At 43.2% G+C, this 18,850-nt stretch overlaps 1 protein-coding gene across 7 annotated transcripts in view; it reads right to left on the bottom strand.

Moving 5' to 3' along the window:
* Nucleotides 1-334: 334 nt before the first annotated feature.
* ZDHHC8 (zinc finger DHHC-type containing 8) overlaps nucleotides 335-18,850 on the bottom strand; it is a 114,173-nt gene continuing 95,657 nt past the window's right edge. For 5 of the 7 annotated variants that reach the window (XM_027652033.1, XM_027652032.1, XM_027652037.1 and 2 more), the window contains 6 exons: nucleotides 16,261-16,352; nucleotides 14,603-14,735; nucleotides 13,592-13,709; nucleotides 12,763-12,872; nucleotides 8,832-9,868; nucleotides 335-6,636 (listed from right to left, as the gene is read on the bottom strand). In XM_027652033.1, coding sequence (XP_027507834.1) covers nucleotides 6,465-6,636; nucleotides 8,832-9,868; nucleotides 12,763-12,872; nucleotides 13,592-13,709; nucleotides 14,603-14,735; nucleotides 16,261-16,352 — 1,662 coding nt within the window. In that variant the 3' untranslated portion in view covers nucleotides 335-6,464. The remainder of the gene's footprint in view (nucleotides 6,637-8,831; nucleotides 9,869-12,762; nucleotides 12,873-13,591; nucleotides 13,710-14,602; nucleotides 14,736-16,260; nucleotides 16,353-18,850) is intronic. The other 2 variants (XR_003529094.1, XR_003529095.1) reach the window with 2 other exon arrangements.

Here is an 18,850-nt window from a genome sequence, read left to right as displayed (position 1 = left end):
GCTTTGGAAAGGTCCCTGTTCTGTATGTAGACAGAGTCCCAGGATTGCATCCCTGTGGGCAGAAAACCCCGACCCCCTGGGGGAAAGGAATCAATTTGCCCACTGGAAAGAACTGCTGCAGTCCCACCAGAGCTCTCAAGGCCACTTGTTTGAGGCAGGTTCTGATGGTCCATCTGAGGTCCCTGAAACCCTCCTGTCCCCTCCCCTGCACCCCTTCCACAGGCATCCCTCATTCTCCACTTCCTCCCAGCTTCCAGCACTGCTTTCCCTTCTCTCTGGATATTCCTTAAAATGGTGTCTCCCACGGCCTGGAACATAACCACTGGCAGAAACACTGTTTCCAGTCTATTTTATTTGCTTACATTTTAGTAAGTGATTTCAGTTCTGTATTTTGCTGCTGACACAACCTTTTTTTTTTATCAACACAGATCAGTTCCATTTAAAATACACCGGATTAGGACACCTGTAACTAGTTTTACTTGAATATATGTACACAATTACATATACATTATATACATATAGGCATTATATATACACATATAAATATATACACATATATATAAGGCACTGGAAAATGTACCATCACTTCTCTAGGACTGTTTTAATCTGTAAAAGTAGATCATATTTCTTCACATAATTTGAAATGTCTAACCAAGACATTTTAAAAATGTTTCAGGGCTAGAGATATCAGCTGTGAAATAAGCCTTGCTTTAAATTTCGAGTTATTGTGACAAGATGAACAAAACCTATTCTAGTAGTAATTCTAATCTATTTATTATAAAACTGCTTCTCTCTTAAAAGATATATTCACCTGTATAAATAGTTTCCTTTGTCTCTCCTTATTATGTTCCAAAATGTGAACTTAAACTTGTCCTGCAGAATAAAAAATAACAATAATGAAGAAACAAATACAGACTTGGATAATTTATCCATTACTTAGAGGGAGGAAAGCCAAGATTGCTGTAAGCCAAGATATCTTTAAATAAAATGTATTAAAACAGATCATGAGCTAATATAATCCTCTTTGATGTTGCCAACATCAATGGGGCCTGGTGATTACAGTTTGGGCCATTTCATATAGGAGGTAATCTCTGCCACGTGAAGACACGACAGCACACAAATATGACTGGCATTTCTGATGAACATGCTTGAATGGATCCTTGCTTAATGCAATTAGCCTATATATGCAAATTATGGCATCAGAAATCCTGCAGCAGCTGCAGGGCTTGGCAACTGTGCGTGTTGTAAGCCAGCCTGACAGATCAAATGGACATATTTTCAAAGACCAGAAACAGGCAGATGAAGATAGACTAAGAACTGTACATCTTTGGGATTTATAAACCCAGAGGATCTGGACAGAACATTGCAGCAAATACCATTATAACATTTTTTTTTCCAGTGGTTCTGTAGCAATGATTCGCAATTGTCCTGGACCACAGGATCCCTATAAGCCCCACAACTTGAATAAAGAACAGTACAGAAAACTTCATTTAGTGTTGTTTCATGGACCACTTGCTGTGACCTCACAAACGCTGTTCATTGGTCACAACCAGGAGACACTCTTTTAAAGACAGCATATTTCCTACTCTACCATAAGCATCTTGAAAATGAGATTTAACCTGCAGTCACTTCTTTTAATGTTTTGTCACTTGCAGACTTTGCACTGGGACTGGCCTTTCCAGTTCTACTCTTTCAGTGCACGTTTTGCACCAGTGGAAGTGAGGAAGGGCAGAGCACCACGAGCCAGCTCGGCAAACGAATGCACCGAGGCAGAAACGGACACTCGAAAATACTGAAGTGACTCAAAGGTTTAAAAAATATATATGTATTACGAGAGCCACAAAAAAGGTTACAGACAGAGCTCCACAAAGCCTGCACAGATACATTCCAACAATTCAAGGTGGCAGAACAGGTGAAATACAGACCATAAAAACGGTTCGACATCAACTTCCCAGACTGTCAGAGACAGCAAGCTTGACCCCATCTTTCCCACACACACAAAAAAATATTGACTATATATATATATCTCTCTATATATCTCTAGTCTGGCCCACAGATATAGTCCAAAGAAAACCACATTGCAATTTCCACATTAGGCTTGCAGGAGAGTAGGAACGTCCACGGGAACACCCAGGAGGGGATTCTCTCAGGCCAAGTTGCCCCAGCGTTATGCTTGGTTAGCAATTAGAGCAGCAACACAGCACAGCTCATTTGCTGCACGTGGCCACTGACACACAGCTCTGTGCAACCCTCAGAGCTGCCTTCAACCAAACTGAGTAAATACATTTGTTTTGCTTAATTTAAAAAAAAAAAAAAAAAAAAAAAAAGCAAATGTAAGATCTTAGGGCAGTTCCTGCTATCACCTTCCTTTAAAATTCAAGACTTGAAGAATTCTTTAGTGTACTTGCTTACAGACGTATTTTGAGACTGTATTAATGATCTTCAGGAAGATATGCCACCCTGAGGCTTTTTCCCTTGTTCACTTCAGGTTATGTCTGCATCCAGTTTTGACATGGGGGCCAAATGCTGGTTGTCTGTCAGTGCAGTATTTGGCCCGGAGTTTCAAAGTCTTTGCTATTCAGACTTTCCTATGAGGTCAACAAACAAAGTAGTAAAAAAAGAAAATATTAAGGCTTCAAGTAAAAATACTTCCTCTCTCTCCCACCCATGTAGTAAGGTACATTTAATTTCATAATACTCAATATATTATACAATTAAAGATACAGAGATCCAACTTTTCAAGGCAGGTTGTACTACAATGAAAACCTGGAGGCTAAATGGGAGCGTATGAACAGGGAACAAACTGCTAATAAAATGCAATATGCAATGAAAACTGATGCATAAACTAAACAAAAACTATTGCTGTTTTTTAAATAAGTAATACAATCCACAGCTACAAATAAAAATGTTGACAATATTTAAGACTTCTGACACGTGAAATAAGCATGACAAAAATAAAGAAGCTACTTTACAGGATGTGTTAACTCGTGCTGGATTTTCATGGCTGATCCCCACCTACTACAAATTAGCATCAATTAAATGATCTTTGATGGAGCCACACCAATTTATACCAGCTGAAGATTTGGCCTGCAGCGTCTGTTAAAATAGGCTTTCTGGGCAGAAGAACCTTGCTGCTAATCTGTAAACTGCTTAAAGAACTATACTTTAACATGGGCTGGTTCTGCTCAAAAACTAGATTTAATAAATAGGTCCCCAGTCCCACAACAGGAACTATGGAAACAGACACTTAGATTTATGAGAAAATAACTGCAGGTTCAGTGGCCTGGATGAAAATGAGGCTGGATTTGCTGCATGCAATCTCCTGTTAACAGTTCTGCTTAGATTATTCTTTCAGAAAATTTGAATCATTTACTCCAGGCTATGTGCACTGAACTAAATGCAAACCTCAAAAGGAAAAAAAAAAAAAAAAGACTTTGGTACCATTGTAAACCTATGAAGAAGTTGAATGTCTCTCAACTGTGGGCAAAACTACTCACAAAATACATAATCCTTACTTCTGAACCTGTACTGACACAGTGCATTCATTTTTCCCTCCCTTACCCCTTGTGAACTATGTCAAAATAACCCTGGATATTAGTGCTCTATACACACAATACTGTGTTTAGTCTTACTGAGAAATTCTCTCATGAACTAATGTAGTTAACTTCAAAGGCTCTTTGGCCCTTCAAGTTCCTCAGTAGCTTTTTCATTTATAAATGCAAGAGAAAGAACGATCAAAGTGGAGCATCACTGGGATGCAAATCTCAAATGTTACACTGGTGCAAATTTTCAGCCTTGCTTGCATGAATTTCATGTAGGTATTCAAAGATACATGATCAGATGTGCCCTTGTCCAGCTCCCGAGCCCAAACTCCCTGTGTCTCATATCCCCTCTTTTTCAGGGCTTACATATGGCATAGGTGATACTTTAAAAACAAGTAATTCTTGTGATACTCTATGCACCAGAGTGAATTCCAGTCCTTAAGGAAGTACTGCATCCTCCTGAGGAGTTAACATCAGGGTAGATGGCAGATTAGTAACAGTTAAAGATGGAAGAAATCTATAAGGCCATCTGGTCTAGCCTCTTGTCCCCACAGGCTCACCTCTCACAGAAGTTCTTTTGATGACTTGTCCAAATATAGTTTGACTGTACTGAATACTTTGGCTCCAAAACTCTGCCTTGGAAGACTATTCCACTGCCCCTTCCCCTCCAGCTTCTGTGCCCCGTTCTAAATGGAGACCATTGGTTACTAGTGACAACCCTTTGATTTACCTTTGGTTTTGCAACTTTTAATTAACAGATTTGTACAATTATGATACTTGATTTCCCCTTCATTGCCTCACCAGTGGCACGTTTTAGCCCTTTAAATCCTCTCATTAGCCAGCCCAGCCAGTCCTTTAATACATATTGCTCCATCTGTACCTGATCCAGTTTGCCAGCGTCTTTCTGGTACCATGGTGCCTCCAACTAAAGACAATATTCTACATGCCAGGGAGCAAATCTGCATAGAAGGACTATTGCTTCTCTGCTCTGCAATGTCCCTACAGTAGGCATTGAAAATATCACTGATTTCTACTTCCCTCTCTCAGAACTTTGGCCTATTGCAGGTGCACTGCTTTCCAGGTTTCTGCCTTCAGGCAACACAGAGCATTCTACAGAGAGATGATTAACTTTCTTATGTTCTCTTCAACCTTTGTCCCCCCCAAAATAATGTGATATACAAGGGACATAATAACCATGTATTGCAGCAGATGTCAAGATTCATCAAATCAAAATATAAATTTTAACCAGGCAAAACTAAGGTCAGTATTTGCCTTCTGGAACAATTAATCTCAACATACATGAAAACAAATAAGATGTTATCAACACATTCTGAATTGCTACCAAATACCTGGAGAGCTCTTCATTATAGTCAAGGATTGAAAAGGATTTAACCCCTTGAAACAAATATCCTGAAAAATGATGGATTTAGCTCTCTAGTCAAAACCATTCACCAGGAGAACCAGGTGGAAGTCAAGGTTTCATATGCTGACTGGCTCAGTGATAAAATAATAATTTTTAGTGACTTTGGCAACAGTCGCTCAGGATATTCTTAATTGCACACGTGATCTGGCTAGTTAGCATTGGTCCAGATCTCAGTACTTTTGACTTCTGAGGTGGTAACTGAATAGGAAGAAAAAGGAGATAAGGAACAGAGAAATAAAAATCCATTTGTCCCAAAATTAGCTTTGCCAGAGTCCTCATATTTGTGATAAAAGTAATGTACCCCTTTCTTGTTTTTTATAGTAAAGTTGTCTTTAAATCCAAAGTAAATGTACTTTTCTGGAGACACGAAAAGGAAACCTCAGAATGTTAAATAGATTTGATTGATACTATTTTAAAAAGTTGTTCCCCGGGGAAAAAACCCAAATGGAAAATCCTTTGTCTAACAGTATTGAAGACCAGAGGGAATGTGCTAGTAATTAGGCAGACAGAAAATTTATATCCTTTAGATGTACACTTGGCTCAGTTACACACACTGTAAATTCAACAGCTCATGACAACCTTGCTGTGGGATTACACAGACGGCACCAGGGCAGGGCAGTAAACCAGGTTATTGCCTAAATCCAATGGGGAACAGGGAGGGTGCAGGGAAAGCAGCTGACGGCTGTTTAAAGTATGTTCCCATCCAAACATTTCCTTTCTTATCTGCTTGGTTTTGCTTCCAAGTCAGAGAAGCCTTTAGAACCCAGAGGGAGCAAGAGGTCAGAGTGGAAGATCCTTCCTGGTCCTTTTCCACGAGAGAGACACACACACACAGTGTCACACAGGGAGGAGACTGGCAGACAGTGAGAAGCTGTTGAGATCCCTTCTCCTGCTCCCATCCAGGACCAGGGAGGCTTTTGAAGACGACATGGTGTTTGCAGCCCAAGTGGCCTTGCCTTGCTCCTTCCCAGGAGAAGGAACCTGAGCGGCAGCGCCGGGGGGATGCGGGGCAGTTCTTGCGCAGGAAACCTGCTTTCCATGGCAGCAGGAAAACAGCAGGTGGTCCTCTGGCTCCTGCCGGACACATGGCTGGCCAGGAGAACTGGGAACAGGCATGGGAAAAGCTGAATGACCCCGGACTGACCGTCACAGCACAACTGGTGCACGACAGACTCGCTGGACAGCCGCGCGATGGCTTCAGCGCTCCCCCGCAGGAAGGAAACCCTTGGGGCCGTGGTGTCGGGTCGTAGCCAGTTCCTGCCAGTTCCCTTCCCTCTTCAGGAAGAGTCTGATAGACTGTACAATTTCATTCCCTCAAGAATAAGGCTGCAGCTGGTTTTTGGCCAAAAGAGAAAGATGAAAACAGAACAAACCCAAAACAAGAAAAGGAGAGTGGCCGGCCGCTGCTGCTCCTTCTTTGTTGTTGTTTGAGTCTTCACAGTGCTCCTAGCTTCATGGCTGGCTGAGTGGATGGCTCTTTATTTTTAACTAATTTTATTTTACACTGAAATTTCATAGGTTGTTCCACCAACTCCAGACACCTTCTTAACATTTGAGTGTCTAGCAGGGCTGACAGGTGTCCCCTGGGAACTTGATGTGGAGCCCAACCTGACTATTCCTTTTGGCTGTCCATTGATTTTACTGTGAGGTGTCTTCAACTGCATGTCATCCCTGCATCAAAGGAAACATCAAAAGATGCAATGTCAGTGACAAAGTGTGATAGCAGAATGGCTTCACTCAGGATAAACAATTACTCCTGTTACCCTGAGTCCCAGGATTGCAAAATATTCAAGCCTGGGAGCAAGCTGGTTGAAGCCAATGCACTGGATGAAAAGCCACTGAAATGAGAGAATTTATTTGGCCATTGGGTTAGTGGATCAGTAATATTTGTTCATTTAATTACTTGCTTAAATGCTTTGTTGATTTAAATTAATTGCATAAACATCTGTAGGATGCAGAAGGGTTTAACTGTCACCACTACTGACCTTAAGCCAAATTGTGTCTTACAGTCAGAAAGAAAATATGTAGAAAAAAACCCATTTCCTAGCTAAATATTGAGATAAAATTATGTTGCTCATCTCTAAAACACATAAGACAGGTGGATTGGTAAGACTTCTTTGTGACAGAAGACATAAACTGAATCCAGTCAGGAAGTATTCTAGGATGCCTGTAATTAAAGACCATAATCCAGATGGACTCTTTAAAATAATTTCCTTTTCTCTGACCTAGTGCCAGGGAGCATGGACAACAGGCTCTCCTCAAAAGATCTTCTAAATCTAGGCTACTACACACTAAAGCATAATGTGTCTCTTCCCCAGGATTCTTGAAGTAATTAGAGAAAAACCTACAAAAGAACTTGTGTATGTTGTGGAAGTATCAGCATGACTGGGGGCTGCTGTGTCCTCAGAGTGTCCTCCTGCACAGGGGATGGATGGTGCCTGCTGGGCTTTGCCTCAGTCCTGCACAGGGGATGGATGGTGTCTGCTGGGCTTTGCCTCACTCCTGCACAGGGGATGGATGGTGTCTGCTGGGCTTTGCCTCAGTCCTGCACAGGGGATGGATGGTGCCTGCTGGGCTTTGCCTCACTCTCAAGTTTAAGAGCAGCTCCTGCCAAAAGCAGTGACCGGGGGCTGACGTCCCTTCCAGGACAGAACACTTCCTGCTGCCTGCAGACAGAGGCAGTCCCAGCTATTTCAGACCACCCTGACCTTTCCTGGAGGCCAGAGGGTTTGGGGTTTCTGCCACTTTCTCTGTGGCAATCTGGTCTGACAGCTGTCTCCTGGAGCTGGAGCAGCAGGTCCATCCGCTCCCACCAGCCCGACGTGGCTGAGCTGTGCTTCCACCAGAGAATGGAGCTGTGGGCATCTGAACCAGCAAAACACACAGACAGAGATGGAACTAATGGGATGATTTCATAAAACACTGCTGTGTCCCCAAACAGCTGAAATATGTAGGGACCAAATGCTAAATTTACCTCACCAGAGTATTATCAAAGCCCTAATTTAGCGCTGAGCTTCTCCTGAAGAACACAGTCTGCCTCCTGAAATGAGGCACGAAGGAGCTGGGGAATCTTAGGGGAAAGGGGAGAAGGGAAAGTCATTTGTAGTGTTACTGCCAGAGAAAATGTGCCAGGTTTACAAAGCACAGAATGCTTGTGGAAGGTTTACTCCACTAGTTTATTAAGCTATTTATTTATCTAGGTACTTGACTTTAGGAACTTCAGTAAAAAAGATCCTCTGCAATGTCCTCATATGTCTGCCACTTTCTTTAACACCTGATGGGATCTGTAGCTATTTTAATAGCTAGACCACTTTTGCCAGACGTTGTATTCTTCATAACCTCAAAGAGCTGAAGTGAATTTACAGGCTCTGCCTTTTAAACAAACACAATGTAAAAGCAGCGACAGAACCAAGAACCAGAGACGGAGAAAAAGCAAACAGCTTTTCCTATCATCATCTTTCCTAGAGCAGCAGCTGACACAGCCAGGTCTCAAACAGAGGGCAGAGAGGCAAAGGGAAGTCCACAGGTCTTCTTTCACTGAAACAGGCTCATTTTTTAAACACATATGAAGAGGAGAAAATGGCTGTCTACCTCCTGAAAGTTAGATCTTCCAAGTAATCTTTAGACAAATAATCTTTATGACTACAATTCACTGTGACTTTTACAACTGACTCAACCACCTGCAGTTCAAGCTACAGCAAATGTGCAAATGTTTTGTCATGATGACGTTGCTGTGCAGGTGTCACCGAGCTGAAGAGCACCCACAAACCTCCCACCCTCATGGCCTACAGCAAACGTGTCACCTGGGTCGTGCCTCCAGCCAAGGGCAGGTTGCCATGGCCAAGCACCCCTGGGGCAGTACGTACCTCTGTGCTCCCACTGCTTGCACCTCTGTGATTTCCACAGTGTTCACGAAGGAGACAGCCTTCGGGCCTCCGTAGGAGGGTGACCTGGGCATCCCTGTGGGGGACGATGGGACCTGGTGGCCCGGGGATTTGTAGGAGCCATTGCTCACCCTGCCCTGCAGCGCCTGATGGGACTGCACGTTATTATTGGCTAAATCAGCTTGCAGAGAGGTTGTGGAAGTCCTTGGTGCTCTTGTCATTGCACTTGAGAGTGAAGACACTGAGGACTGCAGTATAGGGTTCCTTGTGCTAAAGCTGGTGGCGGCCATCAGATTGTCCCTGGACCCGTATCTCATGGCCATGCCGCGCGGGTCCTCGGACAGCGTGCTGACCTGCTGCAGGCTGTAGGAGCTGGGGGTGTCATAGACACCCGAGTCTGCGAACACCGAGTCGGGGTGCGAGTGAAGGAGCTTCTCCCTCTCTTCCATCTCCTTCCTTTCCTGGATGGAGGCCATAATTGTCTTGGAAAGGTTATCGTAGCGCACCGGGGAGGGGTCTCGCTGGTGCGGAGCCGGAGCCCCCAGCACGGGGCTGAAGCTCTGGGGGGGCTGGCGCTGCAGGTCGCTGCCCCGCAGGTGGCACATTTTGGCTGACAGATATGGGGAGTGGTACCCGACAGAGCTCACTGCAGAGTGGGCCATGCACTTCCTCCCCGAGGGGGACATGGGGTTCAGCAAACTGTCATAGGAAAGGCTCCCGTTTCTGTTGGACAAGGAGTTGGGAGAAAAGATGCTTTTGTACGGGGTGGAAGCCGCCCCTTCAGACTTTATGGGATGAAGGGGCACTTTGTCTGTCCCTCTCCTGCCAGCAGATTTCAGGCTCAGGGATCGTGAGTTGATGGCAAAGGAATCTATCTGCAGTGGGGAAGACTGATAGGTCTTGTGGAGGGAGCTCTTCCTGTAGCTGGGGATGTCCAGGCTGGGCTCAGACTGGTAATCAAGGCTCCTGCCATCCTCTTCTATCAAAGCCCCTTGGCTGTGTCCCTCCTGCAGGGTGATCTAAAACAGAGGTGAACATGAGAAACAGAAGCCAACGTCATGTCAGTACAGGCTTGCTCTGCACAAGGAGTGCAGGGGAAGGAAAGAGCTGGAGGTCTTCTCTCAGATCCCAGCTATGACACAGGTTCATTACAAGGAGTCTCCTCAGTCCTGTTCAACACCTGGATTAGCACCTTAGAAGCAAGGAGGAGCTATCCATACTAAGTCCTAAATAATATTGACAGTAATAGATAAGTTAATACATGGACACTGAAAACACTGAATGTGAGACCTAAACTGAGACTCAAGTCTCAGTCAAGGTAAATCAGATTGTAATCTGATAATACTGCCCTTGGAAAAACCACTGCACTTAGAGTTTTCTACAAATAGCTCTTGAGTTGAGGGATGTCTGGTTTTGTGTGCTGAGACAGAAATACTTTCTGCTTCATTTCAATACACTGGGGACCAGAACACTCTTATCCACTTTACTCCATGCTATGAATATTCAGTAATTCTGAATTTCTGGTCATAGGTCTTCAAAATTAGGCACATAAGCTTAATTAAAGCAGAGAGGCTCCTTCCTACCATTTAGACAACAAAATGAAGCAATTTTCTCTTTTTTATTGCCTGTGCAGGAGAAAGTGGCCACATCAGAGAAGGAATCAGAGGCCATAATTTATTTATGCAGTGAAAACAGATAGGACTTCACTTTGTTTTACTCTGTGAAAATTGCTTACAGTTCTGTTCACTTAAAATGCCATTCTGTGCTAAGCAAATAAGTTTTGCTGTTATTTTTGAAGAAGAGTTTGCCATAATGCACAATAAATTGGCTACACTGGTTCTGCAAACAGGAATTATTATCAGTCACATATTTAATCACAAATGCAGCCAACACAGGTTGTTCTTTATCTAGTTTCTTTCAAAGGAAAGCTATAAAGAAAAAGCTAAATTATAAAAATCTGTTTTATTGTGAAGCTTTTAAAGGTTTTTTTCTTTGAGTTAGAAGATAGAGAAATATGCAAAACAGCTCACTCTCTTCCAGAGCATGGTGCTAAATTTGGCCTTCTCTGGAAAAAGGAGACCAAGTGGCAGCCTGTAGAGGAGGATGAGAGAGCAAGGACGTGATTTATTTGTGCTACTTATTCTTCTGTCCTGATCCCTGTTTCCTACCAGCCTTTGCTGCTCAAAAGCAGAATCACAGTGACAGGTGAAGAAGTGCCACAGAACAGACACCAGGGCATCCCTCACCCAGGCCTGACTCCTTCCCTCTGTGCCCTGCTCAGGCTTGGCAGACAAAGGCATGCCCTCCCATCAGCTTGCCAAGTGAACTCCACTTCAGGATATTCCCATTGACACCAGACAGTTGTGACTGCTACAAAATTGAACAAGTCCCCAGAGCTGGTTGTATTCACACCAGTCAGCCCACAGCCACAACACTGTTGTAGGTCAGGATTGAAACAGCAACTCAGAGAGAAGGTGCTGGACCCTGTTATCACTTCCCAGCACTGCCCAGGCTCCTGGCCTAACCAGAACCTCTCCTGGATCTATATTGCATCTCTGGCTCTGGGCTGAATGAATAAAACAAGCCTGCTTTCCTTGGCTCTCTGACTTTTGGCATTATGACTCAGGATGCCATGGCTTACACAGCTCAAAATTGCTAGATGATGCCTGTAAATAGAATATTTTCAATTGGATGTCAAGCCATTTTTCATGTAATAAAGTGAAAATGATAGGATATTAAACTTTTAGGATGCAGAAACACACTGTTGTTCTCAAGTTCCCTTTCACAAGCCAATCTTTTCTGCACTAAGTGGACAAGTCCAGAGAATAAGATTTACCATTCCTGCAGTAAGACTAAAACTTGAACATGGTGGTAGCTGGAATTCCACCATCTATCACCATCTTTCTTTTCAAAATGGGAAGCATTCACAAAAAGCTTTCCTCACCGTTTAAGGAACATTCTTCTCACTAGAGTGTTGCTGCAGACAATTATATTTCTCTACCATAACTTCCTCTCCTTACTTCATTCATAGCACTCCTTCCTATCACCCCCTTCTTGTTATTCCAGGGGTGACACTGGAGGGGTTGATGAAATTAATGGTAAGAAAAGTGCACTGTGTGTGGTGTGTGTGATTTAAGGGCATCTCAACTGGTGGGTGAAGACTTGGATATGTAGTGCAAATATACAAGTTAGACCAGTGATTTTCAAACTCCTGTCCTCAGGTCCTGGGGGACAAGGAATATTATCAATAAATCCATGAGAAAATATGCTCCAAAACTCCTAAAAAAAGAGAAAACTGTCAAAAATCCAGAGCATATCTCTCTAATTCTTTGGACCTCAGGTTTTTTTGTAGGAGAAAATGATGCCAAGTGTAAGGAAGGTGGTTTTTTTCCATATAACCCAATTGTGTTGAAAAGGTGCTAAGGAAGGTCAAACATGAGGAGTCTTCCACTAATTTTAACTAAAATATCTCTTGGGATGTTTTAAAAATTCTTTCTGTTTTGCAAGCTGTCATCTTAAGGAATCCATGAGCACAGTGACTGTTGGCTGAGGGGTCTGATCCAGAGGAGAGCTCATCATGCCCAGCTCCTCTGAGGGGAATGTGGGGTGGCCCCTGTGTCAGGAGAAGCCAATGGGAGGTGACACTTGTCAGCCTCTCAGGATCAGGCTGAGACACTGGCCCAGCAGCAGGACAGGCCCAGCAGCAGGACAGATGTGCCACGCTCAGCGGAGGAGAGCTGTGACATCAGCCCTGTGTTCATGGGGAGCACAGTGACAATAATGCAGTGTCACACAACAGTGCCACGTGTCCTGACTAACTCTGACACTCTGACACTCACTGGGGCCCGGCAGGGAGTTCATCCCCAGCTCCACACTGCCCTGGCTGGGAGCAGACACTGCCAGGCTCACTCACCTGCTCGGCCGTGGCGTGGTAGTGAACTTTGGGGTTGTTGCTGAAAGCAGGTCGGTACTTGTACATGGCAGGAGTGGGGGGGCTGATGAGTTTGGGTGAAAGGCCACCTTCTGCAAAAGAAAAAAAACAAAAAGGACTTTCTGTTAGAATGGGTGTGGACAGAAAGCTACCATCCATCATTCCTCCCTATCTGTGGTCCTCCACAAACAGATCTGCTCTGGGAAGAACAAAACTTGCAGTACTTTTATGCAGAATTCCACAAAAATCAAGGAGCCCCTGTGGAAGTAAAAGCACATTGCTGCCAGATCAGCAAGGTAATGGGAAGAAGAAACAAGGTATAGTATATTAAGTGGGGTGACATATTTTGGTGAGTAGTAATTTTGCCTAATTTGAAATACTAGGTCTTTGGGCTGAAATCAGCTACTGGATTGATCTGAAAAAAAAAAAGGTTCTTCTAATAGCATCAAGGTGTTAAGTTCACAGTTTTAGAAGTTAAATAATTCAGTTTGTAATGCTAATAATTCTGATTCCTTAGTTCAAAATCACATTTTTCATTTAAAAATTATCAAAAATTTAAAAAGGGGGTTAAAAGAGTTTATAAACTCTGCAAAACTGATAGAAATATCCAACCTAAGTTTGAATTAACCACTTCGAGCTGACTTTTCTCTCCCTGTCCTGCTGTAAATTCCCGTAGCTTGGAACTCCTACAAATAGAAAAAAACCCTTCACCCAGATCCCGTTAATGTTTTGAAAGAATACCACAAGGCTTTTATAGAGGCTGAAATATTTTCTTATTAATAAAAATAAAACACTGATCATGCAACTATACCTTCACTGGCACCCAGCTGCCCTTTTAGCTCCGAGTACTTGCTTGGATCTCCTTTGGGTGGGAGAGGTGGTTGGCCCTCCAGACTTTTATCCTCCAGACCTTCCAGGCTAATTTTAGACTGAAAATGGTTAAAAAAAAAATCAATCATCGCATGAAACTTGGTTAAACAGCAGCACGTGTCAGAGTGCTGGATGTATCACAGAACAAGAACTATCCATACCTATAATGACAAGCAGGATTTAGCACCCACTGCAGACCAGGACTGTCACATGTCATAACTGTCACATGTCATAACAAGCCAGTATAATTTTAACTGCACTATGCTGGTCTACTTGGCATGCTAAATACCATTATCATCACACTAGTTCATATGTGGGAGAAGACAATGGTGTTTTCTAGCATTTTTCAGCAACTTTCCAGGTAGCTCTCAGCAAGCAACTCTCCAAAGACTGTAAGAAGTAACTATCCACAATAATCTTGCAAGTTGGCTTCTTTTGAATCCACTGCTTTCTATAGGACTAAACAAATCCTTCTCTCTATTTCATGCCAGAAGAAAATGAAGAAAGAAGAGGAGATAAGAGAACTCAGCTTCTGAGTCAATATTCCTTTCACTGGACCAAAAGTGTTCCTGCAGCCTGGAAGCTCGGAACATTCTTTGAAACAGAAAAGCTGACCTGGTGGTACAGGGTTTCATTAAAATTAATTTGAACATCAAGAGGTGACAACTCTTGGGACAGAAAACAACCACTGCAAAGAACAGCCACCTCTGCCAAGAGAAGCCCAGAGGCTTTCCATTCTAGAGCTGCCTGTTACTGACTGCTCCTGGATCAGGAGCTGCTGCTGCTGAACCTGGGTTACCTTCAGAGGATGAAGTATATGACAAGACTCAACCATTGTCACCTTCTCCAAGAAATCCATCATCATCTCAAAGAGATTTGTCAGTGACAGACTCATTCCCATATCCCTTGATAATCCCTGCCCTTCCAAAGCAGCTCCTGAAGGATGCCTCACCTTGCTCCGGTTGAGGTTGGCTTGGATCCCGTTGTCACTGATCTTCACTGTGATCTGTCGCTCAGATAAATCAGGTCTGAGGAAAGGAGGCTTCACACTCACAGCTTGCTTCTTCTTGGGCTCCACTACGTACCTGATTCATTGGGCAACAGTCATCATTAAAATAAACAATAATCTAAGAACGAGGCTTAGAGACAAGCAAATCTTCCTGCTTCCAGGTTATGATTTAAGAATGTGTCAGAATCTAGGTAAGCAACCTCCATTTATTTCAACAGATGTGATAACTGAACAGCAGTAAAAAGAACAATGGGGCTTTTTTAGTGAGCAAAAGGAGAGGATGCAGTAAAAAAGCACAATTTTTAAAGCACTGGTGGACAAGAGCATGAAGAGAGCAAGAGAGGCCTATCACCAACAGAAGTGACTGACCAGATCTCACCCAGTTAACATGAACCAGCTGCCCTGCAGTGGGAGTCCAGGAATGGGGAATAAGACCCAGCACGTGGGGAAATGGCTGACTTCAGATCTCTAATTTCTTTCCAGTGGAATAGAATTCTGTAAGTGAAAGTGGCCAGTGGCTGTACAATGCCTAAACATCAAGACACACACCAGCTTTCTCTTTTTTTTGTAGTGAACAGGACATTCTAGTAGTGATGGCTCAGTGATTTCAATATGCAGGACAATGTGAACAGGTCTTTACCAAACACTAAAAATCTGCTTGTTACAATTCTGTGAATAGCCACAATGATGGTACTTACACCCCTCTCTTAATACGAGTATCTCACAGTTTCTAATATCTGGCTCTTCTAATGTATCTTGACCTGATTCTCATGTTTTGATAAGTTTGAGAAGCAGCTACTTCAGTGTCTTTACATTAACACATGTAGCAATCCTCTAGGACTTACCTGTTGCATAATAAAGGGGGGGGGAAGGCAGATAACAGTGTCAGGATCTGGAACTGCTCAGTACCCTGAAAAGGCTCAAATAAGTCTTGTAGTAAGATTATTAATACGTTTGCAGGGTGGACAGCTCAGCAGCTAGGATATTTATAGTCCATCTGATCTTCTGCATTAAGATCCTGATTTCAAAATGTGGCACGATAAATCCATTTCCCCAAAAATAGAAAGCCATTAATAAAATCCCAAGTTCCGTGATGTAGACCTCATTGATGATCTGTTTTATGATAATGAAAGTGCCAGTGAGATTGAAAACCACAGAAGACTTAAATTAGATTTAAGTCTTAAGGAGAAAGGCTGATTTTAGCTTCCTTCCTTTTCTCCTGCAGACCAGACCTTGACTGCACAGTGTAAGGAGTCGTGTGGGAACATGACAACATATGGAAACCTCCCTTGTTACTGATATCCACTGGATAAACAAGTTATTGAAGACCAGGGTATCAGCTCTTGACATAATTTGATATGTTCATTCCAAATAAGTATTTCTGGGATAAGGGTTGTGAATTCCATGAAGAAAGCCTGGACAGGTCACAGCCATGCAAAAGGGAAGAGCCACCACAGAGCTCTGCCTTCGGGACTGTTTCGCTTTACTTTCCTCTTATTTCATCAGTGATCTTTGGCTTGTGAGCCCAACCAAGCACATTTTCTTCCTCTGTCCCAACGACTGCTCTATCTCCCTCACTCCCAGTTGCCAGTTTCTCCTACCTGGGAGCCAAGGGGCTGCAGAGCACGTGTTCCACATTCCCACAGCATCCTCGGGTGAAAGGATTCACTCCCCCACGGAATTTACCTGTCACCTGGAAACACAGTCAGGACAGTGCTCAAACCTCTGCTTATACCAAAGTCATCAGCCAACCCTCAGAAAGCCAAGAACAAGTCTGCCTTGCTCTGACCCTTCTGTCCTTCCCAAACAGATCACGTTACTTTGAAAGCTGCACTTCCTCTCTCCAGCTCTAACACATCACCTCCATCAGCTAATTCCAGCCAGGAGGGACTCAAATGAAGATCCTTCCCAAAAGGACAGTGTGCTCAATGTGACTGGGTTTCAAAGTGCATATGTTCACCTCTCCATGCTGCTCCTGCCTGGATTTGTGCCTGCTCTCGCCAAACAGCCCGTTTCAGCTCCTTTCATTCCCGTCACTTCCACTCCTCTGCCTTGGCAAGTCCTCTCCAAACCAACAGGAATGTCAAATCCACGTTTGTAATGCTGGATGAGAGCAATGTTTCCTCTCTCTCAGATCCCCTCCCTAGCAGCAATCAGTACAAACCACTGCTTTATGCAGGAGGGTGCCAGAACTCCCCGGTGATTACAATGTTTGCTTGGAAATGAGCACGTTTAATAAAAGCCAAGCCTCATCAGACTGGAGGGACCCATCCAAGGCTTCACAAGCATTATAAAGAGTTTGTACTCTACAGACAGATACTTGAAAGTAACCATATGGGGACAGATCCCAATAAAGCCAGGGAGATTAATAGTGGTTGCCTCTAAAAGCATTACTGTTGCTGTTTGCATGTAAGGCTTTTTAATCAGCTCGTAGTTCTGATGGAGCAACAAGTTTACAGAGTACCAGAAATACTTTAATTACTTTCACATGAAATAACAACAATTTAAGTGACTTTGCAATATATTCTGCTGGCATTGTTGATATAACATAAAACTCTTGAAAAGGCCAAGAGAGATATGTTGGAAGTTCTGAGAGTTGGAAGAGTAACCTGATGACTAAAACATGGGCCTGGGCTCTTTGGCACATCTGCATTCAATCCTAGGCTTAAGCTGAATTGTGCCAGATGCTGGCAAAGCATTTTATCTCTCTGCGCCCATTTTCTCAAACACAATGAAAATAAAATTTCTCTAACTCACAGATTACAGTACTAATTATATCAATTTGGTTTCTAAAGTAGTTTGAAATCCACTGATAGAAAGCAGTCTCAGAAGGAAGGATATTTATTTACTCTATTCAGAAACTAAAAATACCAGGATATAAGCAGATGTCGGACTATGGGTTATTTTGATTCCATAAAAGAATTTCAGAGGCATTCAGAAAGCTCACAAACATCTAAACTCAGCCACTATGCACATTTAAATCACAGTCTGCCTACTATGAATGCTCAGAACAAACTCTGGAATGAACAAATACCAAAAATTTGCAGCAAAAACCCAAAAATGTCTGTACCACTGGTCTATAAAATGTACTGCGAAAAAAGGACAAGTGAAATGGAGCATATTGCAACTGGAAAGCTGACAACAAATAGCTACCAGTGCAAGAAAAGAGAATCAACACTGGCTGTAGGAAAAAAGTAAATGTTTTAGAACAGTGGCAAATCCAGGAGCAGATCTCATATCCATCACTCCTGGTCTGGTGCTCTAATTACTTAGATATACTTCCTTTGAAAGGGACCTGAAGGCTGGGAACATCCATCTTCCAGTTACAGACAGCCACTACATATGACTAAACAGAAATTAAGACCAGATCATATTTAATTTTCAGAATGGCACGGGAAGATAAATTAAATCTCAAGTGGTTTGGTAGCTCAGGAAACCAATCCAAGCTAGGATACATTTTCTAACAGTTGTTTCAATCAAGTTAAATGAGAAATTCTCAACCTTCCCAAATGTTAGTGCAGCCACAAAGACAAGAAGTTAAATTTTAGTTTTTTTGAAGTTAAATTTTTCCTTCTTCCTCAGCCTAAAATTTTCATCTCTGCACAAAGACAAGCCTAAGGCAAACCACGATTTGGGCCAGGAGTCCAAATGCCCTGAGTTTCGTGCTACTATTGTAAGCACTATCAAACCTAGTACTTGGCCAAAATCAATTTTAAAATGAAGAGCAGATGATTCTGAGCAGGACAGAGAGAAGCATTTGGAGATGACAGCTATGGAAGCCTGCTTTGTTCAAAGGCCATGTTAGGCAACCGTTCAGGATGACTTCAGACTCCTTGCTTATGTAAACCTCCCCCACTATTGTGGATAAGAGTTTTTATTGTCTCTGGTGGGACAGGACACAATGCCATCTCAGTTTACAGGGCCTGGCCTCAGACAGATGTCTCCAGTGGCAGCCCTGCAGCTCCACAGGCAGGAAGCCAGCAGCCCTCAGGACTGCCAGGACAGCTCAGGGTGAGCTGCAGAGCACCCAAGGGTGCAAGGGCAGCAAAACACATCTGAAAAAGAAACAAACCACAAGGGAAAGGAAGTATGATGGGGCACAAAAGGTGAAAAAAGCCCCGATGTGAGGGGTGCTTTGGAGCTGGAGCTGTGGCAGGGTAAGGCACCAGAATGCACACAGTTAATGAGCCT

This window comes from Corapipo altera, unplaced genomic scaffold, assembly GCF_003945725.1.
Source record: "Corapipo altera isolate COAL_440 unplaced genomic scaffold, ASM394572v1 67, whole genome shotgun sequence".
NCBI lineage: Eukaryota > Metazoa > Chordata > Aves > Passeriformes > Pipridae > Corapipo > Corapipo altera.
The sequence above is the reverse complement of the archived record's forward strand: the minus strand, read 5'-3'. Positions and strand labels throughout refer to the sequence as shown.